This window comes from Malaclemys terrapin, chromosome 13 (assembly GCF_027887155.1).
Source record: "Malaclemys terrapin pileata isolate rMalTer1 chromosome 13, rMalTer1.hap1, whole genome shotgun sequence".
In the NCBI taxonomy this organism is placed as follows: Eukaryota; Metazoa; Chordata; order Testudines; family Emydidae; genus Malaclemys; species Malaclemys terrapin.
This window is the reverse complement of record NC_071517.1, coordinates 38,487,277-38,515,260: the sequence shown is the minus strand read 5'-3', so window position 1 is coordinate 38,515,260 and position 27,984 is coordinate 38,487,277. Positions and strand designations below refer to the sequence as shown.

At 48.8% G+C, this 27,984-nt stretch overlaps 2 protein-coding genes across 3 annotated transcripts; one reads left to right on the top strand and one right to left on the bottom strand.

Moving 5' to 3' along the window:
• Window positions 1-2,467: 2,467 nt before the first annotated feature.
• LOC128847246 (zinc finger protein RFP-like) lies at window positions 2,468-12,994 on the top strand. 2 transcript variants are annotated; one of them, XM_054046633.1, is made up of 7 exons: window positions 2,468-2,925; window positions 4,357-4,452; window positions 6,382-6,612; window positions 7,391-7,413; window positions 8,146-8,261; window positions 9,792-9,824; window positions 11,065-12,994. In XM_054046633.1, exons 1-7 carry the CDS (start codon window positions 2,509-2,511, stop codon window positions 11,574-11,576), a joined length of 1,428 nt encoding a protein of 475 aa, XP_053902608.1. In that variant the 5' UTR covers window positions 2,468-2,508; the 3' UTR covers window positions 11,577-12,994. The 2 variants fall into 2 exon arrangements, with proteins under 2 accessions (XP_053902608.1, XP_053902607.1); XM_054046632.1 differs by lacking the exon at window positions 4,357-4,452 and having other exon boundaries at window positions 2,483-2,925.
• A 2,860-nt stretch (window positions 12,995-15,854) lies between these two features.
• On the bottom strand, window positions 15,855-26,934 carry LOC128847254 (uncharacterized). Its single transcript, XM_054046643.1, has 4 exons — window positions 26,628-26,934; window positions 18,216-18,359; window positions 17,065-17,655; window positions 15,855-16,425 (listed from the first exon to the last, which is right to left on the bottom strand). The coding sequence occupies exons 3-4, from the start codon at window positions 17,618-17,620 to the stop codon at window positions 16,016-16,018; spliced, it is 966 nt and encodes a 321-aa protein (XP_053902618.1). The 5' UTR covers window positions 17,621-17,655; window positions 18,216-18,359; window positions 26,628-26,934; the 3' UTR covers window positions 15,855-16,015.
• Between the last annotated feature and the right edge of the window lie 1,050 nt (window positions 26,935-27,984).

The following is a 27,984-nucleotide window of genomic DNA, read 5'->3' as shown; positions in this document are numbered from 1 at the left end:
ACAGGGTGGTTGTGTCCATGCAAACAAGGGCAGCTCCTTAAGTCCTCTTCCCCAGCTCATCACTAGGTGTCAGGGGAGAGCTCATTCAGACCCTACTTACATTAAGAATGTCCTAGTTCGATTGATGGCACATCTACACAGCACCTGGGAGATGTGATTCCTAGGTTGGGTACATGTACACATGCTGACACTGCTGGAGCGAACACACTACCAATAGCAATGAGACCGCTGCAGCAAGGGGGCGGTGTGGGCTAGACACTGGAGTACAATCCAGCCAGACCCCCATCTGGACATGTACTGTGTAGACAGACCCTGTGTTTAAGCTTTTGTGTTCTTGTTTGTTTGTTTCCTTCTCCCTTTTTCCTTTCATTCCCTTTCTGCTTCTTTACATCCCGCTGCTCCTATTCCTTGCCTATGTAGTTCCTGCTTCCTTCTTTCCTTATCTTTCTCCTGCTCCACCTCCTGGCCTTTCCTTTCTCTTCACCTCATTCTGCTTCTGTGCCACTGACATGAGGCACCTCCCATTATCAGCAAAACCATTTCTGATTCAGAAAGAACAGAAGCCCAGAGATTCCAGTAGTCATGGCCACAGTGACACCTGTATGGGATATCCAAAAGGAAACCAAATGTCCCACCTGCCTAGAATATCTCATGGACCCAGTGACCATACACTGTGGGCACAACTTGTGCCGAGGCTGCATCACTCAGTACTGTGAGACATGGACAAAGGGGGACTATGATCCTTGGTGCTGCCCCAGCTGCAGAGCCCTGATCCAGAAAGGGGATCTCCAAAATAACTATCAGCCAGAAAATATAGTGGAAAATATTAAAAATTGGATTTCAAACAAGGAAAAGAGAATTTGTGTGAGAGAAACAACAAATGCCTGGATCTGTTCTGTGCAGAGGATGGGGAAGCCGTGTGTGTGGCTTGTGAGAGATCCACCGAGCACAGATCTCATACTGTGCTTCTCATGGAGGAGGCTAGTAGTATAAGGGGCCTACCATCAATCAAACATAGGCCCTGCCCCTAATCCCTCAGGACCCACCCACCTGTCACTCTAAGACCCATCCCATGGGGGTATTACTTCCAGGGTTAATATGGACACATGACTGGAAGCAAATGGTGTCATGTGACCCCTCTAAGAACTCCTCCCACCGCCCTCTACCAATCAGGATGGATTTCAGCTGCAGAGGACCTCCCCGAGAGCGGATTTGACCAATCGGGGGGGAGTTCCAGAGTGGGATGACCTGCCTAGAAGAGGGTCGTGTGACCCCTCTAAGAGCGCTAACTCAGCTTTGAACATCTCAAATCTGTTAGTCATTGTTAGTGAGCTTTCAATGCCCCCTCTCCCTCTCCACACAGTGTCTTTCTTTGATGCTTGACCTTTAGCAAACAGCAGAGTCAGTTCCAGGAAGGGAAATACCGAGTTGTGCTGCAGGTGGGGCATATTTCTGAGTTCAGGAAAGTGAAACTGACCTGTTCTACTGTCCAGAGGGAGCCACGGCTGCAGATAGCCCTGTGGAAAGTCTCCAGGATGAAGCTACTCATCCCATCTGTATGGAGTATTTCAGAGAACTTGTCACTCTGGAGCATGGGCACAATTTTAGCCAACCCTGAATCACCCAGTGCTGGGAGGGATCTGATGCAGATGTCTCCTGCCCTCAGTGCAGAGAAACTGTGCAACAGAGAAACCTCAGGCCCAACAGGCAGCTGGTGAAAGACACAGAAACAGCCAAACAGCTGAGTTTAGAGGCAGCAAAGGAATCAGCAGAGCTGTTCCTTGGGTAGGGTGAATCGGGATGATCGCCCGGGTAGGCGGTGTGCGGGTGGGAGGAGGCAAGTGGTAGCCATGCGGGCAGATGGTGAGGAGATTGGTGGAGAGGTGGGGGCGGGGGTGAGGAAGTGGGTGGGAAGGCGAGCGGTGGCCAGCCAGGAGGTGGGAGGCAGAGAGGAGGTGAGCGGCAGGCAGGCGGGTGAGGAGATAGCGGAGACAGCAAACCTTAATTAAACTGCCCCGTAAATCCACAGACTCGGTTTTCAGTGAAAGCACCCGGCCAGGTTTATTGTCGACGAAGCACGGTAATAGCACCTGGCAGATTCTACAAGGATACTAAAACATGTATGCTCATGACAATGGATGTAGCTCAGTCAGTGGTGAGACTTTCCACTGCTCCCTCTCTGAGATGGCTTTGGGAGTGGCTCCTGCAGGGGAATAGAAAGTCCCAGCCTGGGCCGGGACTAGCAGCTGCGATGCCCCCAGTCCTGTCCCTTCCCTACAATAGCCAGATTTCATGGTCCATGAAACATTTTTCACAGCCGTGAATTTGGTAGGGTCCTACTCATCACTCTTCATTCAAAGATTCTTTACAGTGCACAAAAAACAAACAGCATGTGACCGCACCCAGAAAAGAAACGCCTAATAAAAATGCAAACTTCAATCAACCCATTTCTGAGCAGAAGAAAGTGAAAGTAAATTCCTCTCTGGTCTCTTTCCTGCACTAGAAGCCATGGCTGCTGCGAATCCAGCAAAAACTCTCCAGGATGAACTGACCTGTCCCATCTGTCTGGAGTATTTTAAAGATCCGGTGTCTCTCGACTGTGATCACAGTTTCTGCCGAGCCTGCATCACCCAGTGCTGGGAGGGATTCGATACAGACGTCTCCTGCCCTCAGTGCAGAGAGATCTTTCCCCAGAGGAACCTCAGGCTGAACAGGCAGCTCAGGAATATTGTGGAAGCAGCCAGAGAACTCAGGTTGCAGACAGCGAAGGAACCAGAACCAGAGAGACTGTGTGAGAAACACAAGGAGCCTCTAAAACTGTTCTGCAAAGAGGATGAAATCCCCATCTGCCTGGTGTGTGACAGATCCAAGGAGCACAGAGATCACACCGTCATTCCTGCAGAGGAAGCTGCGGAAGAATTTAAGGTAGGAAATGACCAAATGTTATTTTTATAGCTAGCGAGAGGCTTGGGAAACTCACCTTCTACCAGCATTAGAGATTCCCTGAGCTCCAGACAGCCACTCAGTGAGCCTCCACTGGCAAAGAATAAGGGATTTCAGGCTTAAATAGGTTTCCCAGCAACTAGGAATCCTCCAAAGGGTCATGCAGGTGGAGAAGTGAGGCCCTCGATAAACGTCCTAAGTCTTACACATTGGAGTGAAGAGGGAGTGAAGAACCCGCAACCCACCATACTCAGCCCCAGTGGCAGCTTCTGTCCCACAGGGCTGGGTCCAGCTCTCCACAGAGGGGTCATGGCTGTAGAGAACCCTGTGGAAAAATTCCATCATGAATCTACTTGTCCCACCTGTCTGGAGTATTTCAGAGAACCTGTCAGTTGGGAGGGTGGGAATATTTTCTGCTGACCCCCAATGCTGGGAGGGATCCGATACAGCTGTCTCCTGAGTGAGCAATAATTAAGAAAGACCATTAGGAGGGAAAGACACCTAGATAAAGGTCCCAGGCCCAGAATGGAAATGAGGTTTCCCACTGGGATTCAGAACTCCGGTGTTTCTCCATGAGAAGTTTAACTCTAATGCCGGCCTGCACTAGAGGAAATCACTGGGCTAACACTGTGTAGACCCCGAGGACTTTGAGTCCACACACAAAAGGGCTCCATGCAGCACAGGTCCATGCCAAATACCATGGGGATTAGACTGTGTTGCAGCAAAACTAACCCCTGGGCGGTGCTAACCTGTGTCAGGCTGAAGAACCTGCCAAAGTGGTTCCATTAGTCCTTACACTGCTCTCCCACAGTGCAGCATTTTGAAATCTCTGGAACCCCCTTCTGGGATCTTTGCTGGGAGCTGGGGAACAGCTACCCAGGCAGCATTAGCACGGGAAGGGTTCAGGACAGCACTAGGGCAAACATCAAACATTCTTGTCAAAAATCAACACATCTAATAGGGTTTGCCTTCATGCTCAGACCAGTTCTGTCCAAGCAGTCCAGTCTCCAGGGCTTCAGGGCTGAAATTCAGTGGGAGTTGGGCTCCTTGGAGAATCCCAGCCCATATTTCAAGCCCTAGTGGCTTCTGGAATTTGTATCACTTTGTTTGTTAAACCTTCTTAAAAACAGGATATTTCACATAGTGACTGAAAAATCCAACTATCTGACTTCAGTTTCATGTTGGTGTAAATTAATGGAGAAACAAGATCAAACAATGTCAAGGAGTCTGAAAATAAAACACTCCCAGTGTCCAGTAATATGACTCCACTTCCTTGGTATATCTGATATCATAAACCTACTGGGTTCTCCGCTCATCAGTAGAGTGTTTGTTTGTTTGTGCTGGAAAAGTTCCCCACCCACCCACACTCTCACTCCTAAATAACACCCCTCAAATCATTTTCTGTTTCTCCAGGAAAAGATTCAGGCCCATTTGCAGACTCTGAGGGAAGAGAGAGAAAAGCTGCTGGGATGTAAAGTGAGTGTAGAGACGAGAAGCCAGGAATATCTGGTAAGTGTCTGTCATTATTAACCTGCATTGTTAACGAGCTGGATGGAGGGGCGTTCTGAATGAGAGCAATAAGGAGAGGCAGGGGCAATCTAGAGGCCCAATTCTGTTTTATCTCAATCACTTGGGGGTAAAGCAGAAATTCGTTAAGGAAATCAAAATTAGTTGTTTTAACAGGAATTACTGCTTTGGCCTACACCATGAACCAGTATTTTTCAACCTCTTTTCATTTGCGGACCCCTCTGGAAATTTCGAATGGAGGTGCAGAGACCCCTTTGGAAATCTATTGTTTGTGTGTATAGCTGAATTCTGGTCAGTCTGTTTTCAGTCTAAGTCTTTTGTGGACCCTTTAGACATAGTCCACGGACCCCCAGAGGTTTGCAGGCCACATGTTGAAAACCACTGCCATAAACTACTGTAAACTATTATTTTGATCTACTCCATATTAGCTATTAGTTTAATTAGACTCCTTTTATAGGTAACAGTTTATATTTATGAACTAACAGAATTTTGAATTAGAAAATCCAATGCACTAGAACAACCCCCCTGATACACAGTCACTCTGCAGTTTCACAGTTCTCAGTCTTCTATAAGCCCAGAGTTTGGAGGATGTTTAGTTTTGGGGAATCCTCTTGTGCAATCTTTGTTTACAGTTTTAAGCTCCAGTTTAAATACAGTCATGTATTCCTGCATGTGATGTGTTGGGTTCTATCCCTCTGCTCCCTTCTGGCTTACAGTCCCTTTGCGCTCTGACAATTTCCCCATTCCTGCCATTCACCTTGTATGCCTGAGGGTGTTGTCCAGAGGTGTTGTTTTACAGTCCTTACTATTTTCACTACAGTTCACATCCTCCTTATTTGTTAAGTCAGTTTCTTTTCATTAGAATTTATCTTTTAGTACAGCTTATTTCCTTCACATTTCACTCTTGTGAATGATTGATTTGTGGCCTTGGGGAATGTGGACTTCTGTCCATTGCTTCATGATCCTGGGATACTGTGTGTGTGTGTATATGTGCATCCATATAAAGGGCCTGAAAAATCCTCTCCCCAGAAAAGGATAACCTGTTGCTATACAGATTCTAAGCTTTCATTTTAATTAGTGAGTTAATTTCTAGCTTTTGTGGCTATGATAAAAATCTTCCCAATGTGAACTGAGTGTATCAAAAGCACAGCTCTCTGCCTGAGTCTGAAGTTTTTCGTGTCATAGTTTCATCTGTTTTTTTCTCCCCATCTGTCTCTGTCCACCTGGTTCAGTGTAGAGCTGGGCAAATACCAGATCTTTTCCCCTGGCTAGATATTAAAAAAAAAATTGGCTCGAACCAAAAATTATTTTTATAATATTTTCAGCAAATAATAAATTTGACTTTTTCTTGGTTTCATTTTGACAAAATCAAAATGTTTGGTTTCAATTTTGACCATTTCTTTAAAAATATATCATTATATAAAAAAGAAGGAAATGTTCAACCACCAAGTAATTTCACATTTAAAATCCTGGAAAAAAAATTAAAAAGAAAATATTTTGATTTTTCATTTATCTTTGTAACAAAACAACTGAGGGACAGTGACAGGAATTCATGAAACGTTTCAGTGTCGACAAAGCTGCATTTTTCCCCCCCAAAAAAAAATTGTGCAGAAAATGTCACCCAGCTGTAGTGGCTGAGTCCTCCTGCTGTTTTGGATTTGCATCTCCGAGGCCATCAATAATACATTATTTGAGCCGTATCAGACGTGGGAATGTCCCTTTATGAGATTCTGGGGCCAAAAGGAAAGGTGTGAGAAAATCCTCTCTCTAGTGACGACAGGGCATTGCACAGTGTCAGGTGACTTAAATTTTGCAAAGAAATTCTCCCTCCTGCACACTCAGCGCTCTGTGACAAGACCCCAGGCTCCATCCATATCCCTGACCAGCCCGTTCCCTATTTTTTTGTTACAGAGAAAGACACTAACCAAGAGACAGAAGATTGTGTCTGAATTTCAGCAACTGCGGCAATTCCTGGAGGAACAAGAGCGACTCCTGCTGGCCCAGCTGGAGAAGCTGGACGAGGAGATTGTGAAGATACAGAATGAAAATATCACCAAACTCTCGGAGGAGATTTCCTGTCTCAGTGAGCTGATCAGTGAGATGGAGGGGAAGTGTCAGAAGCCAACAAGTGAATTCCTGCAGGTGAGACTGAGTTAGAAATACTCCAGATCCCAATACAGGGACAGGACTGCTCCTAAAACATGAGCACGGCAGTCCAGCAGTCAGAGATCACAGTGTAACTCAGTGTGTGCGTTCCTGAAATGTGAATTATTCTTCTTCTTTGCAGAGCCACAGACACATTGATATTAGAGATGGATAAGCTCCATTAGCTCAGGGAATCCATGGCCCTGGAGCCAGGGAAGGGACTCTTTCATAGGTGCCGACTCCATGGATGAACCAGGGCTGGAGCACCCACGGAGAAAAATTAGTGGGTGCTTAGCACCCATGGGCAGCCAAGCTCCCCCTCTCGCCCTTCCTCCCAGCACCTCTTGCTCACTGGCAGCCCCACTGATCAATTCCTCCCCCTCCCTCCCAGCGCCTCCCAACCACCACAAATCAGCTGTTTCGCAGCATGCAGGAGGCTCTGGGAGGGCGGGGGAGGAGCGGGTATGGGGCGTGCTTGGGGGCAGGGAGCAGAAAAAGGCGGAGTCGGGAGAAGCGGTCAGGAAGAGGTGGGATGGGGGCGTAGGTTTGGCGGAGGGGGTGGAGTGGGGGCAGGGCATGTGAGGGGTTGGGGTGGGAAGAGGCGGTGTGTGGGAATTGGGGGAAGGAGTGGAGTGGGGGGGTCAAGCACCCCCTGGCTAGAGGGGAAGTTGGCGCCTATGGCCTCTTTCCCCCATACTTCCAAAATCCCTTCTTTGGAGTGTTAAGTGTGTGTCAGGTGGGACTGAAATACACTCTCTCGCTCTCTCTCCTCTAGGATGTCAGAAGCACCTTGGGCAGGTATGTGTCTCTCTCTCTCACTCCCCCTCACACTTCACAACGCTGGGAAAGAGCTTGGAGATGATGTTAGCACCGCATCTCGCAGGGGCTATACAGCAAAATGTGTGGGGAAGGTCACATTCTGGATACAAATCTCTCTGATCAATTTTATCCTGAGGTTCTCACCCTTTTATAGAAGACTCTGGAATTATCCATACAGTGGGGAAAACTGACCTCAAGTATTTCCTAGACATGTCACCTCCCTGGGGGACTGGCTGCCTCAGGATAGTGAGGATGGAATATGGGCCTTTCACTGCTGGGGCCCTGGTCACCATTCAGCCCAGGGTAGCAGTGGTCCAAGAGTCTGTCTCATCTGAGGACTGTTTGGAGACCTGTGTGGAATGAGCTGGGGAGGGGGGAGTTGGTGTCTCAGTCTAGTTCCTAGTGGTCAGATTTCTACAACACTTCACCTGGGAACCTCCTGTCCATCAGAGCATGGAGGTGAAGGAGTGAATTGGCCATGGAGACTCAATTCCCCTTTTATCCCCAGAGCTGGTATCTCCAGGCCAGAGTTGAAGAATATTAATGGGTCCTTTTGGGGGAAGGTTTCACTGCCATGGCCTGCGCTGCACCTGCTCTGAGGCTGGGAGAAGTTGAGGAATTCTAACTCCAGGCCCATTAGAGAAGTAGCTTACTAGCAAGAACTTATGAGTCAATACATGAAATAGAATCACATGAAATTATTCCGTCCAGGTGTGAGAAGGGGAAGTTCCAACAGCCAGAGGAGATTTCTCCTGAACTAGAAGAGCGAATCAGTGGTTTCTCCCAGAAAACTATTGCACTATTGGAGACTGTGAGGAAGTTCAAAGGTACCAGAAGGGATCTAGGAGGGGAAATTGGGATGAGCATCTGAGTCTATCAGAGGAGAATGTCTCTGGCCAATTGGTTCATAATTAGATTATGTGTGTATTTAATTGTTGGGTGAGAATGCCACACACTTGGGGTCCAAGTCACTCAGGTTGATTAATTCAAACCTTTATTTGTATCTAAAGCATGCCTTGCAATTACAATTACTATGAAAGTACGAAATGACAGATATACTTAAAGAAGTACTGGCCAGTTGCCTACTCCTGGACCATAGGCGGGTTATGGTGGATTTCTCTATGAAACTCTGATTACCCCTTACAATGTCTGAGCTATTATACACATCCAAATTATGTGTTTATTAGCTTTTTTTTCCAATCACCTTTGAGTGTTATGAATATTAAGTATCTTCTATAACTCATACAGTGCAGATGCATGAACTTTTTAATTCTCAGGGATTTTGCTGTCCAAGCTATTTCCATGTCATTATTTTTTTTTTCTGTTTGGCTAATTACCACTGATTATGCATAGGTCTCTTCGACCCTGTTCTCTGCATAGGTTTTTTTTTTTACTTTGCTAAGTGCTCCTGAACAGTACATTTTGGGTGTCTGTTGTCTTTAAGCACATTGTGTGGTCAAAAAATCTTTGTCTCACATGGGAACTTATGAACATGTCACTTAATTACAAGACAACTTAAGGCAACATTTCCTTATGTCAAGCAAACTGCTAACCAGGCGAAAGCCAAGTCAGTCAGTATAAACGCACAATCTCGGTCTGTGCAAACTTCTGCATGACCCTTGTACCAATTCTCAATTCTGAACATAATAACTAGTGGAAAGCAGATAAACTGAGGAGATGTAGGGGGCCCAGGTATCAGGATGTCTTACATAAATTCATGACTTACTGAAGGTCACAACATTCAGGCCCAAATTGAGCAAAACGACCTAATTTGGGGCACCTGAGTTTTTCTCTCCCAACGAGAGAGCTGCAGGGCAGGTGCTCCAGAGCTGTGCAGCCTCCACAGCTGCAGGTGGAGTCAGTGGGAGCTGCAGGTGCCCAACCCCTCTGAGAACCAGGCCCCAGGTGCCTAAGGTCAGCACCCAAAATCTAGACCCTAAATGAAAGACCATTTGTTAGAGCTGGACTCAGCCCATCACTGGGCTCTGGTCCCATACAGCAGCTAGTCTGGGCACATGGGCTGTATGGAAGGAGAAAGCCCCTCCCCCATGGTGAGAGATCCCTCCAGCACAGGAGCCTCTGGTGCCTCCTCCACAGCAGCTGCAGGCACAAGGTGGGTTCCTGAGAGGGCTGGGAATGGGATGGGGGAGGGCGGGGGACAGAGGGATGTGGGCAGTGTAAAGCTGGGCCTCTGACACTCTGCACACTGGGCAAGACACACGGGGCCCATTGTCATAGGGCTGTAACTCTGGCTGGCTTCAGAACTTCCTCAGCCTGTGCCAAGGTCTGCCCCGGCCCCTGCAGCCACAGAACAGCAGAGTCACAAGTTTTATCTCTTTCCTCCTTTCCCCATTCAGACACTCTGCCGTCTGCACTGGAGACAAAAAGAGGTAGGTTGACGAAATTTCCCAAAGGGTAAACAGGACACCGTGTGGGGCTAGTCCGAGCCCTCCCCGCTCCACCCCAACAGGGCTGGTGTTGCTGCTTGCCCAAGCACTGCCTGCCCCCCATGCACTGGCATCGTTGCTAGCTTGAGCCCCGCCTTCCTCCCTGCCTGAGCTCTGCCTCCCCGCCTGTTTGGGGCTGGCATCACCACTCGCCCCCCTGCTCGTTCCTCTGCACCCCATTTTTGTCAAAAAAGTCGGGATGGCCAGGACAAGGCTTAAATGGGATCGTTCAGACAGGGTGAGAATGTGTTTAAATTATGAGAAAATTCCTATGAAAACATCTTCATGAGATTGTAGCTAAAGTTACCAACCAAATCAACCCCAGCCATGGCACCCAACCTGAAAAATAAACCCATTAAACAGTGAGGAGATCAGAAGCTGAAGTCACATAAACAATCATAAACACCAACCTTTTTTGCTGAATTCATGCCCACACTGATGATCAGAAACACTCTCCCTGAGCCGCATCCAAACACCCTTAACTCTGACCTTGGGGTTTTCATAGACAATCACAGGTCTTTTAATATAAATTGAGAGGAATGAGAGCTCCCTCTCCTGAGTGCTGACAGATCCCTCTCCTTCACCCCAGTGCAGGGGGTCTCTCCATCACTCTTCTCCAACATCCTGCCTTTCCTTTCCCATTAGAGATGTTCACTCTTTCATGGATTGGGGAGATGCTCTCGCTCTGATGCTGGCTCCTCTCCCTTCTCTCTGGGCTGGGGATGGGGCTACCCCACCCAATGCCACTTCCTACTCTCTGGCCTTAATTGGCGCTCCACAATGCTGCCCCTTCCTCTCTGTTCCTTGACCCTGGAGTGGAGGCTGCATTAGGGAAGGGAGCTTCCCTCTGGGGTTTAAAGCTGGTACCTGCCTCTTCTCATCCCTCCTCACCAAAAGCTTCTGACACCTGCCTTGCTGTGTCTCTGTCACTGAGAATGGAGCAGCCCCAGCAGGAGGAACTGAAGCCTCTGCAAACAAATGAGAAACCAGTGAATTGGTTCCTATTAAACAGTGAGGAACTGCAGTGACATCTCTGCTCAATCTCAGGTGCCCAGGACAGAGGCAGCTCCCTGGGATCTAGGACTGTCCCAGCCAAACCAGGGCTGCTGGGGAGTGTGAGAAATGGTCCCAACCTTCCCCAGGGCTGAGCTCTGCCTCCAACGCTCTGATTCTCTCTCCCCAGTGAACGTGACTCTGGATCCAGACACGGTTCATCCCCAACTTGTCCTGTCTGAGGATTGGAAAAGTGTGAGATGGGAAGAAACATGGCAGGATCTGCCTGACAATCCTGAAAGATTTGACACTGAGCCCTGTGTGCTGGGCTGTGAGGGATTCACCTCCGGGAGACATTGCTGGGAGGTGGAGCTGGGTTGTGGGGGAGGCTGGTTTGTGGGGGTGGCCAGAGAGTCTGTGAGGAGGAAGGGACAGATCAGCCCTGAGGAGGGGATCTGGGGTGTGGGGTATGTGTTGGATCAGTTCTGGGCTCTCACCTCCCCTGCGACCCCCCTGCCCCTGAGCCGGGCCCCCAGCAGGATCCGGGTTTGTCTGGACTGTGACCGGGGGCAGGTGACATTTATCGATGCTGGTGACAAGGCCCCGATCTTCACTTTCCCGCCGGGCTCCGTCCCTGGGGAGAGAATCCGACCCTGGCTCTGGGTGCTGGGGGAAGGATCCCGGCTCTGCCTGTGTCCCTGAGACCATGGGGGTGGGGGAAGAGAGAGGGAGAGGAATATCCCACTGGGGAGCCTGAAATCAGCCTCTCTAGCCTCAGACAGTGTCGTCTCTATGATCTCCTCCTGTGGACTTTCTATCATGAAGTCTCTGTGACCCTCGAAGTTGCATCGGGTCTCAACTCTGTGCAGTCTCTGGTGTCAAACCACAGAGAGCATTAGGTGAGGTAGAGAAGCCGATCTCATCACTGCCCCAGGGATTGTGCAGCCTGTTTGCCACTGTCCTCTATGATACAGGAGGACTCTGGGGATCCTTCGTTAGACAGTGCCACTGACATGGGAGGGAACAGCCCACTGGGATGAAAAATGGGCTTCTCTAGCCACAGTCATCCTAGTCTCTATGACCAGGAGGATTCCCATCTAGCGTGTTCTGATTCGTTTCTATGCCCCTGGAGGACCCGTCTACCCAACCCCCGATATCTCATCTCTATGGCCCCTGAAAGCTCCTCCCCCTCCCTGCAGCACCAGGGATGGGAGGGGGTGGAGGGAAGAACCCCTGGAGGAGCAGAGGGGTCTTGAGGGGCAGATGTGGGGCTGCAGGGGCATAGCTGAGGGAGGAGCTGGGGGCAGAAGTGATGTGGAGGTTAAGTATAGAATTAGCAGCCGGGCTGGGGACAGGCAGATGTGGGGGTGACAGGGACACAGAATTAATTAATTAGGATTTGGGGTTTTGGGGAGAAGCTGGAGGCTCCCTAGGAGCAGGGAGCCTGGGAGAGGGAGACCCAGAAACTGGAGAGTGTGACCTACAAGTCAGGAGGGAAGGGATGCTATAGTGGGAACCAGTTAGAGGGTGGGGTGATGTCAGCTGGCTGAAGATGTGGAGAGTCAAGTACAGGGTAGGTTTAACCAAAACGGGGGAAAGAAATGAAAGAATAAAAAAGGAAAAATAAAACAAAACCAGTGTAAAGACAGAAGCCTGGAGAAAGTCGTGGGAAACTTAAATGAAGAGTGAAAGCAAAATCATCCTGAGAAGGGAAATGCTCTGGGGCAGGCAGCAAGAGAGGAAGGGATAAACTCAGGGGATAGAACTGGGAACCTGGAGTATTATGATCTGTGATACGGAATAGAGAAGGGTTGGGAAGACGCAGAGAAATAAACAGATGGGAAAGGAGTGCTAGAGAAAATGAGGTGTAAAAGTAGATGAAATTAAAGAAAAGGGAGGCGAGAGAACATAAGATCGAGATGTATAAAATATTTCTGAAAGTGAGAGTCTGTAATATTAATTCAACCCCATAGTTCAGGGCCAATATTTCCACTTTGGTACTTTTCAGAGCAACACTTCTTCAAATTTGTGGATGTTTTTACCATGTATTCTAGTTATGAAAGTTCCCTCTCAGCTCCTTTTAACCTGACATTTACTTAAGGTAAATAAACAAGACACATGTTTTATATGTTTCATTTCTCTTTAATTTTCCAGCTGTGATTTTTGAAGGCAGACATGGATTGACATAAGCAATTTGGGGGGGGAGGGAGGGGGCGGAGTCCCAATTCCAATGAGGACCTCTGTGTATGTCATTATGATGATAGCAACGTATTATGGTAAGATCCAGGCTATTGAGCCTGCACTCTGGGTCATGTGCTTTATATAAAGATACACATCAGGAATTGTTCAAGAGGAGAGAGCTGGTTGGGTCACTTTACTTCTCAGTTTCCAAACCCGTCAGCGTGTGGCAGATGTTCACAGTTTGGAACAGTGGGATTTTATGGCACATCGCCCCACAATCAACAGATTATAACAGTTTTAACTATCATGTGAATTGAACTATTAAAAAAAAAGAAAACTAAAATATAGATCAAGTAGAACCACTCAATCCCCACTCCCACAGCTGCAGGGTTTGTAGCCTGGCCTCTGTGGTCCCCAGCACACGTCCCCACCATTTGAACTTCAGGAGGAATTGCCATTGTTTCTGAGGCCAAACACCAGAGTGGGACTTGACACACACTGTGCCAGCAGGTCCACAAATGCTTACTAGACAGATTAGAACAGGGGTAGGCAACCTAAGGCACACGTGCCGAAGGCGGCACGCAAGCTGATTTTCAGTGGCACTAACACTGCCCGGGTCCTGGCCACCAGTCTGGGGGGCTCTGCATTTTAATTTAATTTTAAATGAAGTTTCTTAAACATTTTAAAAACCTTATTTACTTTACATACAGCAATAGTTTAGTTATATATTATAGACTTATAGAAAGAGACCTTCTAAAAACGTTAAAATGTATTACCGGCACGCGAAATCTTAAATTAGAGTGAATAAATGAAGACGCGGCACACCCCTTCTGAAAGGTTGCCAACTCCTGGATTAGAATATTAGAGATCACAAGTCTAGTGCTCTCTTCCTGGCTCCATTGTGCAGTGGTGGGTAGTGACACGTAACCAGGTTGTATCTATTTCATACATTTATCCCAAAAGGCAGTAGGAATGCGTGGCTAGTGCCTGGGCTTTCCACATTGGAGACCTGGGTTCTCTTTCCAGTTCCACCTGAAGTGACCTTGCGCAGCTTCCCAATCACCTTGTAAACTGGGGGAGGAAGTGCCTGATACTTCTCTGCTTTCTAGGGCTGGGGATATGGGGTTTTATTAATGATAAAGTTTGTGATCAGTGGCAGCATTAGGGGGGAATTCCAAGGACTACAGCCACCCCAAAATTTCCCTTACCCACCCCTGTAGCCACCCCTCCCAGTGCAAAGGTGAAATGGGCTGAAGCCGAGCTGTGGCTGGAGCTGTACAGAGCCGTGCCCACTCCCTAGCGCAGGGCCACCCCAGCTGGGACAGGCTCTGAGGTGCAGTGTCCCCCTGGGAGGCTGCTTGTGTAGCTGCAGCCCCACCAGCTCCAGCAGGAGCACAGGGATGAAGTGAGTGGGCCATGAAGGTGAATGACCAGGTGCTGGTATCCGGGCTCAGTGAGTGGGGGGCAGGAGCCTCTCTGGCCAGGGCAGGGGGGCTGGGGAGGGGACCTGGGTGGGGGGTATCATGGAAGGGGAGATGAGGGATGATCGAGGGGGCTAGGGGAGGGGAGCTGGGTAGGGGGTGATTAGGAGGTTTAGGAGAGGGGAACTGGGTGGGGGGCAATCAGGGCTTTCTTGCCTTGACTGAACTCACTCCAAGTCCCTTGTCCAGCAGAGGACCTGCCACTGATGGTGAGTACTACAATTATTCACGCATATTTTATTTTACATTTGTATTGCTGTATAAAATGACATTTTCAGTAGCGATACCACAGTTTTAACAGGTATTTCACAGTAATTATTCATGATTTTTTTTCTTAATAAACGTGTGGGGGGGTGTATTTGTTATTGGAAAGACGAATCATAAAGATAAGATGGAGAGCTCATGTGTACTAAGCATTGTTTTCTTCCAAACTCCGATACTAAAATAAGCCACAATCGGCTTGAAAGTTTTTAACATGTTTTTATATATAACATGATAGGCTGCAGGAGTTCCAACCTCTGTAACAATTTAATTCATAATTAAAACTAGTGCAATAGCTATTTTTATACATCTCACTTTGTGTATTTTGAAAGGGTGAGTTTATGGAAATATGTATTGTTTCAGCTCCATTGCATAACAGTGCAGCTATGGTTAAAGGCTCTGTAACAGTTCTATTTTATACATCTCAACCATTAGGATCTTACCTTTTAGGCATAGATATTTGCTCCAGGCTCCATTTTGGGATTAAAGAACCTGAGCCCAAATTATATTTTTGGTACAGTTTTGTTTTGAAAAAGGCTCTCTCTGTTCTTAGAGGTGTGTAAATGCAAAAACAAAAGATACATGAATTCATTCCTGTACTCTTCTTTAAAAAACAAGTTTGTTTGTTTTTTTTTTTAAATACGGAGCCCGATTCTCATTTACACAAAGTCCTTTTTTACGCAACTCAATCAACATAAAGGGGCCTTGATTTGCGAGGAACTGATGTTTACGCCCACTGTAAGGGCTCACTTTACACAGTCAAAGCTGTGTAAAAGGGCCCTTCATGTTAGTCAGCCTCAATCCCTAGAAGTTTTCATGTCATTTGACCATCACGTGGACTGGTACATAGGAGTCACTACTTTTTAAAGCAGTATCTTAGTAACAATTTCTGCCCTTGGATACTGATGTGCTCCTCTCTTTGAGTTAAACAGGTGCAACAAGAGTCTATCCACGGTCAGACTTTGACCCTTAATAACCTATAGTTATTTGCCAAATTCATGGCCCCACCCTGTTCAGGCACCCCTGGCTGGAGACTAATAAAGATACTTATGAAAACTGAATTTACATTTTTATTCCACACCTATGCAAACATACCTAGGTAATGCTAAAGTAAAAACTTCATACATACAGGGGAAAGTATCTTTGAAGGGGAAGGAAGAGGGAATTCACAAGCACATACACCCAAAAGGCTCTCACAGCTGGGTGTACGTGCAGCTGTCATTGTGTGTAATCTTCCGTGGGGTGGAGTGCCTGGGGTACTGCTGCGGGCCCAGAAGATACATGGAGGCCAGTATAGGGAGGTCCCGGAATGCAGTTCTCTATGGGCTGCAGGGGGAGGCGAGCACGGATGTGTTCGGCCTGAAGTTCAATCAGAGACCGCAGCATGTCTGTCTGCTCCCGGAGCAATGTGATCATCTCTTGCTGCCCGTTTCTCCTGTCCTCGCTATCCCTGTGCATTTTGTCATTGATCATTATCCTCCAAGCCCTCTGCTCACGCTCCGAAGCGCGGGAGGCTCGCAGGACCTCCTGAAACATGTCTTCCCTTGTCCTCTTCTTTCTCCTCCTCACCTGGCCCAGCCGCTCCTCTGGGGTGGATGGAGAGGCCCTCAAGGCCGCATTTGCAGCTGCTAAAGAAACAATGGACAGAGGTACCATTGCCAGTGCATTTACTCCCCTTACAAGCACAACATGCTCACTTCCCCTTGGGACTCAGAGCACGGTGGCAGCCCCACCCATGGCGAGTATGGCTGGGGGTGGGATGGGCGTTGGGACAATAAGGAGGGGATAGCACTCAATACAAGTGGATAAGGCTACTGTACTGCAGACTAGCCCCATTTCCACAGGCGGTGGTGATTGTAGCGGATCTCTCACTCCTGAGGGAACAGCTCCTGGCTGCAGACCGGGTCGGTATGCTGCTAGCCTGTGCACTGCAATGGTGCCTGATGAAGTAATTGCTGAGTGGTGTGGCAAAGCGTCCCACCATAGGGGAAGAAACAAGGCAGCCCTCCCAAGAAACCTTCGGCAGAGGATTGCAGAGTACCTCCCAGGAAAGTTTCCTAGAGATCTCTATGGAGGATTCACAGAACATCCTGGTGTGAATAAACAAACTATTCTGCAGGGCCCCCTCTGCCTAGTTGTACAGGGGAATGAGAAGCAGATAGCAACCGTACCTGTATGGGTTATTTCACTTCCTCTTCTAGCCTATTACAAAAAGCTGTACATGAGCAGATGTGTCTCTGCAGCATTGAAGCAAACTGAGTACTTACCAGAGGTTCCCTCCCCTGCATCAGGTTCACCGGGGCTGGACTGCTGGGACTGGCTAGACTGCTCAGGAGTCAAAAAGAAGTCCTGGCTCGCCACACCGCCGGATCCCCCTGTCGCCTGTGCCCCATACTCCTCCTCTTCCTCGTCATCCTCTTCCTTGATCATCACCTCGATCTCAGGGTTCACTCCGGTGGCCTGTGACTCCAGGTCCCCCAAAGTATCCACAGGATGCTTGGCGGTGGAGGTGGAGTCGCCGTCGAGGATGGCGTGCAGCTCCTTGTAGAAGCGGCACGTCTGCGGCTCCGCACCGGAGCGACTATTTGCCTCCTTTGCCTTCTGGTAGGCCTGCCGCAGCTCCTTGATTTTTACGCGGCACTGCTGCGGATCCCTGTCGTAGCCCTTCTCCTCCATGCCCCGAGCAATCTGGCTGTAGACGTCGAAGTTCCGACGGCTGTTTCGGAGCTGTGCCTGCACGTCCCCCTGTCCCCACAGGCCCAGGAGATCCACCACCTCCGGCGTACTCCAGGCAGGAGCCCGCCTGCCGCGTGGAGCCGGCATGCTCAGCTGAGAAGTTGCTAGGGGAGCTCTCCACGCTGAGCAAACAGGAAGAACAATTTCAAAAATTCCCAGGCTTTAAAAGGGGAGGGGTATGTACCTGGCTGCCAAGCAGTGGAGTTCAAAATGGTGACCAGAGAAGTCACTGTGGGGCATTGTGGGACACCTCCTGGAGGCCACTGAAGTGGACATAAGCAATGCAGTGTTTACACTGACACCACATCACCCTAAGTGCTATGCCTCTTGGTGAAGTGGATTTATTAGGTTGGCATAGCAGGGGAGTTAAAGCAGTGGGAAGAACACTGTATTGTAGACATCTCCATAGTGAGGCAGCTTATGTCGACCTAACTCTGTAGCATACACAAAGCCTCAGAAACTGGGTTCTACCTCCACATCCCATCCAAACACTCATAGGGAAGTAAAGTCAGGGAGGAAACTCCTGACAGTTAACAGGATGGGTGTGGGAAGCTATCGCTGATATTTGCCTTGATGCCACAAAACCTGCTGACTGCAGCCCTGACCTGAGTGGGACGGGGCAGAACTGAGGGCTCTCGCTCACAGCCCATTTTTGGGAGTCAAGGCTTTTTCCTTCACTCACCAGATGGTTTCTCTGTCAGTTTCACAGACTCCTCACTTGTGTGGGTGCCTCTCAGGATCTCCCTTTCCTTGGAGGCCTGGAGGTCCCACGGTTCTTCTCCTCGTTCCAACCTGGTGATCAGGTCAGGTTTGGTAATGGGGAACCCTGTGCAGGGGATAAAATCAGGCAAGATCAGGGCACATGGAGTCTTGGTAGAGTATCTGTCACAAGGAACATTCCCTGAGATTAACCTGACCCTACATGGGACTGTGGTAACTCCGACCCCTTGGGAGCAGCAGATATTTGGGGGCAGGGGGTGTTGTCACGCCCTCACTAGGAGTTCTCAGGGTAGATGCGCTCTGGGGAACTTGCTGACACACACACACACACACACACCCCTCTCAGATGTTAAACTCCTGCCTATTTCCAAGCCTGCAGCACCGAGAGCCCTCCCCAGGGATGGAGCTAGTCCCAAGATGGCAGGCGAACGGTGTGTGAAGAAGAAATAATACAGGCAGGACGATACCCTGTTTCTGGCCCCTTGAAAGCTGGGGAGATGGAGATGAATTAGCCTGTCCATTAGGTTTGACTCCCCTGTTCCCTTCAAGGGGATATGGAAATGAAAGTGTCTCTCACACTGGAGCTGTGGACTATGTGACCCATTCTCCCCAAATCCAACTGAGCAGGGAAGAACCTGACCAGAGTCAGAAATGCAGACCCCACGGCTTCTAATAGCCGAGGGCCCAGGAATCCCTTACCCAGCAAGGTCACAGTCTCATAATTCTCCTGCATAATGTCCCTATAAAGGGCTCTCTGACCGGAGTCCACCAGAGCCCTCTGCCCCTTATTGAAATACACAACCATCTCCTTGAAGGTCACTGAACCCTGAAACAACATCAGTTTCCCCACTCAGTGCCTGCCAACTAATCCTGTCCCAAGCAGGGGACCAGGACAGGAATCCCAAGAGCTTCATATTTCATGGCAGCCTCTGGCTAGTGGGTTCAGGCTTCAGCACTGAGAAACTGGTCTGTTTTCCCAGCCCTGTCCATGGGGATGTTTCCTAGGGTTACCATACGCCTGGGTTTTCCCAGACATGACCTCTTTTTTGACCCTCTCATCTCCATCCAGGCAGATTTTTGAAATATGAACAAATATCCGTGATTTTTCCTTGCTCATCCTTTTTCCAGCACTGAATCTGGATGAACTGCTATTCCTGGCGTACCCTAACAGCTGCTGGCTGGGCACCCAGCCCCGAAAGCAGGGCCGCCACCAGCAGCAGCCGCCCAGAAATAAGGGTGGCATGATATTGGCTACTGAGTTGCTGAAAGGAATCCTGCTTGTACAGCTCAACTTCAGGCACACATCCGGCAAAGACGTTCATGGCTATTTGATGAGCAATCAACCACTGCTGAGAAAGACACGCTCTACAGAGACGTGTGCATGGGCACAACAGGAAGAAGCGCAGTAGGAAAGGACTGACTGCATGCAAAGAGGTACATTGTAAATCAAATTTAAATTTATTTTTGAGGCCGTTACGCTTGTTATTTATAAATGTTAGATATTCAAAGTGGAAAGAAACTGTACAGTAAAGACAGAACTCCCCCCCCCCCCCCCCCCCCCCGGCCCAGTTTGGGAACTTGAAATATGTTAACTATAGAAATGGGGGAATGTTCACTCCCTGCCAATGGGCCTGTTCTGAAAATCAGGCCCAGGTTGAACATGTCCCAGCAGGTTTATTACACCACCACCACCATCCCTCACCTCACCCTATGTATTTCCTGCCCTACCCCAACCCCCCCCGGCAGCTCGCTGAAAATCCCCTACCTGTGCTGGCTCCACCACAGCCACTTCCCTGTTTCCTAGGAGGATGGGACGATCAGGAGCGAAACATGGATGTGATTCCTCAGCCTGTCAGGGCGAGAGGGGCGATGGGGGAGGTTTCAGAAGGGGTTTGAGTCCATTTCATACCCTGATTCCCCCCAGGGTCTTTCCCTGAAGACAGATGTTCTGCCATGCTGGGAAAATGCTTAGCTTAAAAAACCCTCAGTCACTTTATTACAAAACAGGCCCGGACCCTCCCACCAGCATTGAACCCACCAGGTCACTTTTAACCCCCCGCCCCCAGGGACAGAGTCTCTAAGACAAATGCTAGAAAAGAGCAGAATCATTTTGGGGGTTCCCCCTGACATTGGCCCGGAGGGCAGCACATGCCCCCAGCAGTGCGGGGACTCGGCTGGGGCAAAACCTGGCTTTTCCTCTGTCAGCTCCTCTCCTGGGAACAAGGGGAGTCAGTCAGCCCAGGGGGATGCAGGGAATGGAACCAGGCAGGGCTGGGGGCTGGGAACCTCCCTCCCCACTTCTTGCTCCTGCTGCCCCTTTCGGTCTCACCCCTCCCCTTCCTGTCTCCATCCCTCTCCCGAGGAGAGCTGGTGACTGTCCCGTTCCCATAGGCATTTGCTCTTCAATGTGAGAGTGGGTGTGGGTCTGAAGGCAGCAGCTCTGGGAGCCGCAGACATACAGGGAGCCCCTACCCTCCGGTACAAACTCAGTAGCAGAGTGTCACTTTCCTGCCTGGCCCCAGCCCTTTCCCCCGGGTCTCTCTCCTCACTTGGAGGCTCAGGAGCCGATGTTGGCAGAGCCCAGGACTGCCCCAGGGGGCTAGTTCCAAGCACTGCGGAGAGTCCCCACCTGGGCTGGGCACAGAGGGAGCTAGAATGACAGTCTCTCCCTGACACAGACCCCTGCTGAGGGAGCAGCAGCTGCTCAGTCTAGGCTCCCAGATCACAAGGGAGGAGGCAGCTGCATCTAGAATTTTCCCCAGGAATTGAAATTTGGGGGGTGTTCGAATTTAAAGGAAGGATGAGGGCCCAGGGCTGAGACCGTGAGGGCGAACATGGACTGATGGTGAAACATTTTTTTCGTTTTATTAGATTTAACTCACGTTGTAAAAATCAAACAAATTTAAATTGGCTACTCAAGCCTTCTATGAAGCACGACATCTACATCCTTCTTCGTTTCTTGCTATAATTTTGCACAAGTCTGTTAATGAACTTCTTGAATGCAATGCGTTCATCTTTGCTGGCTTCTTGTGTGTATGGAACTTCCAGGCCTTCAAGTGATATGCTCATTAGTTCATTCACCTGATCAGGCAGAAGGCGACTTCTTTCAGAACACAAAATTCTGTTCAATGATGAAAAAGAACACTCAACTGTAGTTGTTGTGACTGGGAGTAGCAAGAGATGCATTCCTACTTCTTTCATCCCAGGACACATAACACAAAGATCGGGTCAAGCCACTAGTGACGATAAAAACGAAGCTGAAGTGAAATCTTCATTCATTCGTCATATGACATTCCATTCTGTGTTCAAATTCTCTATTCTGTCCTGATCGCATCTCAGCCCCATTTCTGGTAGTGCCTCACTCCACTCAACTATCGGTGTTTTACAAGATAGGCATCTGTAAAAGGTTGAGTGGAATCCAGAAGCTTCTGATGTAGATTTGTAAGAATCAAGTCTGTGTACTTTTTCAGCTGGCTTAACAAACACTTCTCCTCTTCACTTAAGGATTCAACACAAGTGCCTTCATTAGTCAACTTCTGGACTGAAGTCTTTGCTTCTTCCAGTATGTTTTCAGTGGATCTCTCTCTGATTGATCCAAGTATAGCTTTTATTGCTGGACAAAGATCTACTACTGTTGTAGCAGATGCCTGGATGACATTGTTTAATGACCCAAGTGGTTTTAACAGTAGACTTAAAAGAAAGAGAATGGTGATTGTCTTCTCTGAACATAGTAGCAAAAGTAGTCCACCTGCCTCACTACTTAGATCCATCCCATCTTGGTAGATACTTTCCAAAGCCAGTAATAATAGTTGCAGTAATTTTAAGGCAACATCCAAGGATCACTCATCAGAAAACCAGTGGGATTTCCCAGGTTGGACTAATTTGAACTTCAGTCCTGGAGCATCTTCTAGTTTTTTCAAGACGTTCAGTCTTTTTGGACTCTTGTTGAAAAAGAGATTATAACAAAGGCATTAAATTTATGGCTTTTTAAATGTCTTTTGAAGATTCTGCAGCTTGTACTAGTGCTAGTTGAGTAGATCATAGAATCACTGGTCTGGAAGGAACCTGGAGAGGTCTTCTAGTCCAGTCCCCTGCATTCAAGGCAGGACTAGAGTATTATCTAGACTATTCCTGTCAGGTGTTTGTCTCACCTGCTTTTAAAAAAAAACTCCAGTGAAGGTGATTCCACAACCTCTCTAGGCAATTTATTCCAGTGCTTAACTACCCAGGCAGTTAGGAAGTTTTCCCTGATGTGCAACCTAAAACTTCCCTTGCTACAATTTCAGCCCATTGTTTTTTATATTATCCTTGGAGGTTAAGGAGAACATTTTTTCTCCCCCTGTAACAACCTTTTATGTACTTGAAAACTGTTATGTCCCCTCTCAGTCTTTTCTTTTGCAGACTAAGCAAACCCAGGTTTTTCCATCTTCCCTCATAGGTCATGTTTTCTAGACCTTTAATCATTTTTTTGCCTCTCTGTGGACTTTCTCCAATTTGTCCACATCTTTCCTGAAATGTGGCACCCAGAACTGGACACAATACTCCAGTTGAGGCCGTATCAGTACAAAATAGAGCAGAAGAATTACTTCTTGTGTCTTGCTTACAACACTTGTGCTAATACATCCCAGAATATTTGCTTTTTTTGCAACAGTGTTACACCGTTGATTCATATTTATCTTGTGATCCCCTATGACCCCCAGATCACTTTCCGCAGTACTCCTTCCTAGGCAGTCATTTCCCATTTTGTATGTGTGCAATTGATTATTCCTTCACAAATGGAGTACTTTGCATTTATCCTTATTGAATTTCATCCTATTTACTTCAGTCCATTTCTCCAGATCATTTGGAATTTTAATCCTATCCTCCAAAGCACTTGAAACCCCTCCCAGCTTGGTATCATCTGCAAACTTTACAAGTGCACTCTCTATGCCCTTATCTATATCACTGATGAAGATGTTTGAACAGAACCAGACCCAGGAGCAATCCCTGTGGAACCCTGCTCGATATGCCCTTCCAGCTTGACTGTGAACCACTGATAACTACTCTCTGGGAACAATTTTCCAACCAGTTATGCACCCACCTTATAGTAGTTCCATCTAAGTTGTATTTCCTTAGTTTGTTTATGAGAAGGTCATATCAAAAGCCTTACTAAAGTCAAGATATACAACTACCACTTTCCCCCATCCACAGGGCTTGTTATCCTGTCAAAGAAAGCTATTAGGTTGGTTTGACATGCTTTGTTCTTGAAAAATCCATGCTGTTACTTATTTATTATCTCCTAGTTGTTTTCAAATTGATTCTTTGATTATTTGCTCCATTATCTTTCTGGGTACTGAAGATAAGATGGCCTCTGCAGCGTGTATAGGAAATATTAGGAAATATCACTTTTCTCTGAGCAAAACTCGTACTCCACTGTGTCTTCCAGGGAAGTTTGCAGCTCCATCAAATGCACAAGCAGGCATCTGTTTGGGGTCCAATTGACAAGCATTTAACTCTTCTAAGATGTGGGTTGTCACAGATGCAGCCAATGTGTCTTCTATAACCTGAACATCTAGAAATGTATCTACTGGGCTACCACTAACATCATGACAATGTAAACACTGACTTAATACCCATTTGCATGGGTGCATTCATCAGCCATGTATGCAAATGTTTTAAGATGATGAAAGAGTTCTTCACTTTTTCCAAATGCCAAGAGCCTTTCACTGTTGCACTGCAAGCTTCTAAGCAGTCAGTTGAGTTTCTAGCAGAAAGATAGTGAGCATTTGCCAGTCTTGTTTGGAACCAGTGTCCAATTTCAGGGTTAACAAGTGACAATGCACTTAACATTGGCCTCCAGCTTGTGTGTGGTATCCCTTGCTTAAATAGAAAGTATGTAGTGACAGCCATGTTTGTTCGCATGAACCATGTTGTGTCTCCAGCATTCTTAACAGCCTCATCAAGTACTTCTAAAACTGGCTTTGACGGTGACCGACAAACATCGGGATTTAGGTTGCGCAGACAGTTTCTTCAGTAGGTAGCTGTATTTGTGCTTCAGGCTGTTTGGATGTTGAAATACCACTTGAACCTTCAGGTGACATGTTGGTATATTCTTGGTATGTTCGTCATCTTGGTTTGTTTGACCACTGAAGTGGGTGATGGGAGAGTTGGGGGCAGCAGGACGGAGTGTAGGGAAATCCCTGGAAGCATCTGATCCAGGAAGCTCAACTAACTCTAGGACTCTAATATCATGAGCAGAGAAAGCATATGTCTACACTACCCACGTTACAGCGCAGCAGCACTGTGACGTGGGCAGTATAGACTTGCTTTATCACCAGGGAAGAGCTGTCCAGGCAATAAAAAAACCCACTCCTAACGAGCGGTGGTAGCTTTATCGCCAGGAGTGCGGCTCCCAGCGATAAAGCACTGTCTATGCTGGTGCTTTTCAGCGCTAAAACTTTTGTCGCTCAGGGGGTGTTTTTTCACACACCTGAATGACAAAAGTTTTAGCGCTGAAAGTGGCAGTGTAGACACAGCCAAAGACACAGACACCAGCCTCCTCTGCCTTAGGGCACGTCTTCACTGGCAACGTTAAAGGGCTGCCGCAGCAGCGCTTTAATATGACTTGGTTAGTCGCTGCAGAGAGCTCTCCCAGCACTCCAAAAAAACCACCTCCACAAGGGGCGTAGCTCCCAGCGCTGGTGCACTGTCTGTACTGCCATGTTACAAAGCTAAAACTCGGTAGCACTCAGGGTGGTGTTTTTTCACATCCCTGAGCGAGCAAGTTGCAGCGCTGTAAACTGCCAGTGTAGACAAGCCCTTAGCAATAACCAGCTTTCCCCCCTCCATCCCCTCCTGACTGAGCCTCCCTGGGTTGGGGGTTGTCCTGGCAGCCCCCATGGACAGTTCGGCAGCTGCAGATTTCATTTGTCCACCTGGACTCACACCAGAACAGAACCAGTTTGAACTGATATTTTTAACTGAACTGGAACCAGACTTAAACCCTAATTTTTCCTCTTACTCAGGGAATCTGAATCGAACTGGGGGGGAGGAAAGGAGGGGGAAAATGGTTGCCAGTTAAAATAAAGTTTCAGCAATTTTTCAGCTCAATAATTGATAAAAATGAAATAAAAGCTACTCTGATCTTACTTTCATTATAAAAACAAAACAACACCCTGGCATGTGATTGCTATCAGAATGGCATAGAATCATAGAATATCAGGGTTGGAAGGGACCTCAGGAGATCATCTAGTCCAACCCCCTGCTCAAAGCAGGACCAATTCCCAACTAAATCATCCCAGCCAGTAGAAGAAAAGAAGGGGGGAGCCAACAGGAGCAGGGAGGGAGATGAGAAAAGAAGTGCGGGGGCTTCCTAGTCCCAGAAGTTAACAATAACTCTTCAAGTTCAAGGAGAAAGGCTGTTCAACTCTTCTCCCTCTTAGACAGGACTTCTCTCATCCCCTCGTGCAGCTCCTTCCTCCAATTGCCCCACCTGACACAGGCCCCATGCCCCAACTTCATCTCCCCACTGAAGCAAGCTGTGAGGCCCCCCTTCTTAGGCACTGCCCGGTAACCAAACCATTTTGTGGTGTATTGAACCAGGAACTGAACATACTGACTGCCACTGAACCCGAACCAAACCCCAGTTCCACTCCTTGTGGCTCGCAATGACTCTGGTTGGACACCGAATCCTGTGCAGAAATCAGACCAGCCCCTGTTCAATGCTGTCAACCCAGGAGTCAGACCCCCCAAATAATGAGAGTGTCTTTAAACTGGAAGTAAAAAGTGTGTGGAGGGGGAGGGATTGCATGTGGACTTTTGCCTTGTACATTTTCAGCCCTTCCGGAAAGTTTCCTGCCCACCCACCCCCCTGCTTGTTTGACCATTCCTGAGGGGGAACCCACTGGCTGCTGGGCGGGGCAACCTGTCACCCTCCCCTACCCCATGGGGCGGGGGAGCTGCCTGGTGTCTCTCCCCTCCCCTCTCCCTTCCCCAGCCAGTCTCCTCTTGCTCTCAGTCTCCCTCCAGCTTCCCACATCCCCCCTTTCCCTCGCAGTGACCCCCCCTCACATCTTCCCTCCGTTCCCCTCAGCCCCATAATTCTCCCCTGCCCCCGATCACCCTGCATCGCCCCAACCTCCCTTCAGTGCAATCACCGACCCCTGCATCCCGTCCTGCCCCCGGCCTCCTTGTTCCCCCCTTACCCCCCCCCCACACCCCGCCCCCACGTGTCGTGTCGCGTCCCCCCGCCCTGCACACAATGGGACTTGGGGGCCATCTTTCCTAGATACACAACACAGGGAATCGCAGCCAGCTCCGCGGGGAGCCGCCTCGGGCCAACCCCCCCCCTGCAGCCCGGGGGTGACGGGGGGAGGGGCGGGGGTGTTTCTCTTACCTTCCCTCCGAGCGGGGCCCCCTGGGGCAGGGGCCGGGCCGGGAAGGGGCCTGGCCGGGCTGGGGGCTCTGCCCTGGGAGAGGCTCCTGGGGAGCAGCGGGAAGGGCCCTGCTGGAGATTCCCCTCTCCCGGCTGCAGCCCGGGCTCCGGGCTCCCAGCACCAGCCGCCGGGGCTCGGGGATCTCGCCAGGAGCCAGGCTGGGACCCAGCGGCCGCGAGTCACCCCGAACGGAGCCAAAGCCCGGGCCGGAGCAGGCCTGGCAGGAGGCGGGGAATCCCTGGGCCAACCATTCCGGAGACTCCGTGTAGCCAGCTCAGCCAAAGAGATACACTGAGGCCCTTTCCGCTACCTGATTGGTGCTCTCACCTGCCTATCACATTTCCCTGCTCTCTGATTGGTATGCAAGGGAACGTCCCGCCTTCTCTTTATTATACTTCAGCCATCCCAGAGGGGGTGTGGGGAGGATGTTTCCGTTCGACTCTGGTCGATGATTGGCCCAGTGCGAAGAGCAAAGGGGGCTGTGATTGGAGGTCAGACCAGGTACTCACCGCTCCTTTGTTACGTTGGGCCTGGGACACGTGGGTGGGAGAGTTGGATCCGTACCCTATCAGCTGGGGGTTCAAGCAGATTGCAGGGATCAGCCCCAGGCCAGCAGCATCAGAGCAGTGAGGGTGGTACCCTCACTGTGTCAGGTTTGGAGGGGTGGCTATGGGGGAGGCCGCTAAGGCAATTTTTGGGGTGGCTACAGCCCCCACAAGCCCCCCTGCCCTTTTCAGCAAGGCTAAAAATACGTGGGTTGGGGTAAAGGGAAACAAGCTAGATGCCAAGAGACCTTGAGTATAAAGCTCACCTTTACTGAGTGCTGTTTGTATTTGCAGTCACTTTCCAGTGCTTTTCGCTGACCAAGCCAGTGTGTTCCCAGCCCTCGAAGGCAATCAAATATTGAATGTCTTTGCTGCCCATTTTACAAATAAGTTAAAAAGAAGTTGCGTAAGATCACTGACATCAAAATGGGGAATAGGACCATGGTCTCCAACAGGGAAGCCCCAGGTCTTAGCTAGTCAGCTCCACTGTCTTTAGTCTGAAAGCATTAGACGTGTGTTTTGGTTCTCCTGTTGCTAACTGCTAGACTGCAACAGGAGCTGGGAGTCCTGATCACAAATGTTCTACTGATGACTAGCAAATACTTGTGTAACCCACTGGCAAAGTGGCAGCTGGTCCACGCACAGCAATTTTTCCCATATCGGAAGTGGTGGGGTGTTTAGTGGGGATCTGCAAAGACATGATTCAAATCCTGTAGCAGAACCATAGAAGGGGAACTTCGTAGTTCAGTGTGGTTTGTATTTGTTTTGTTTT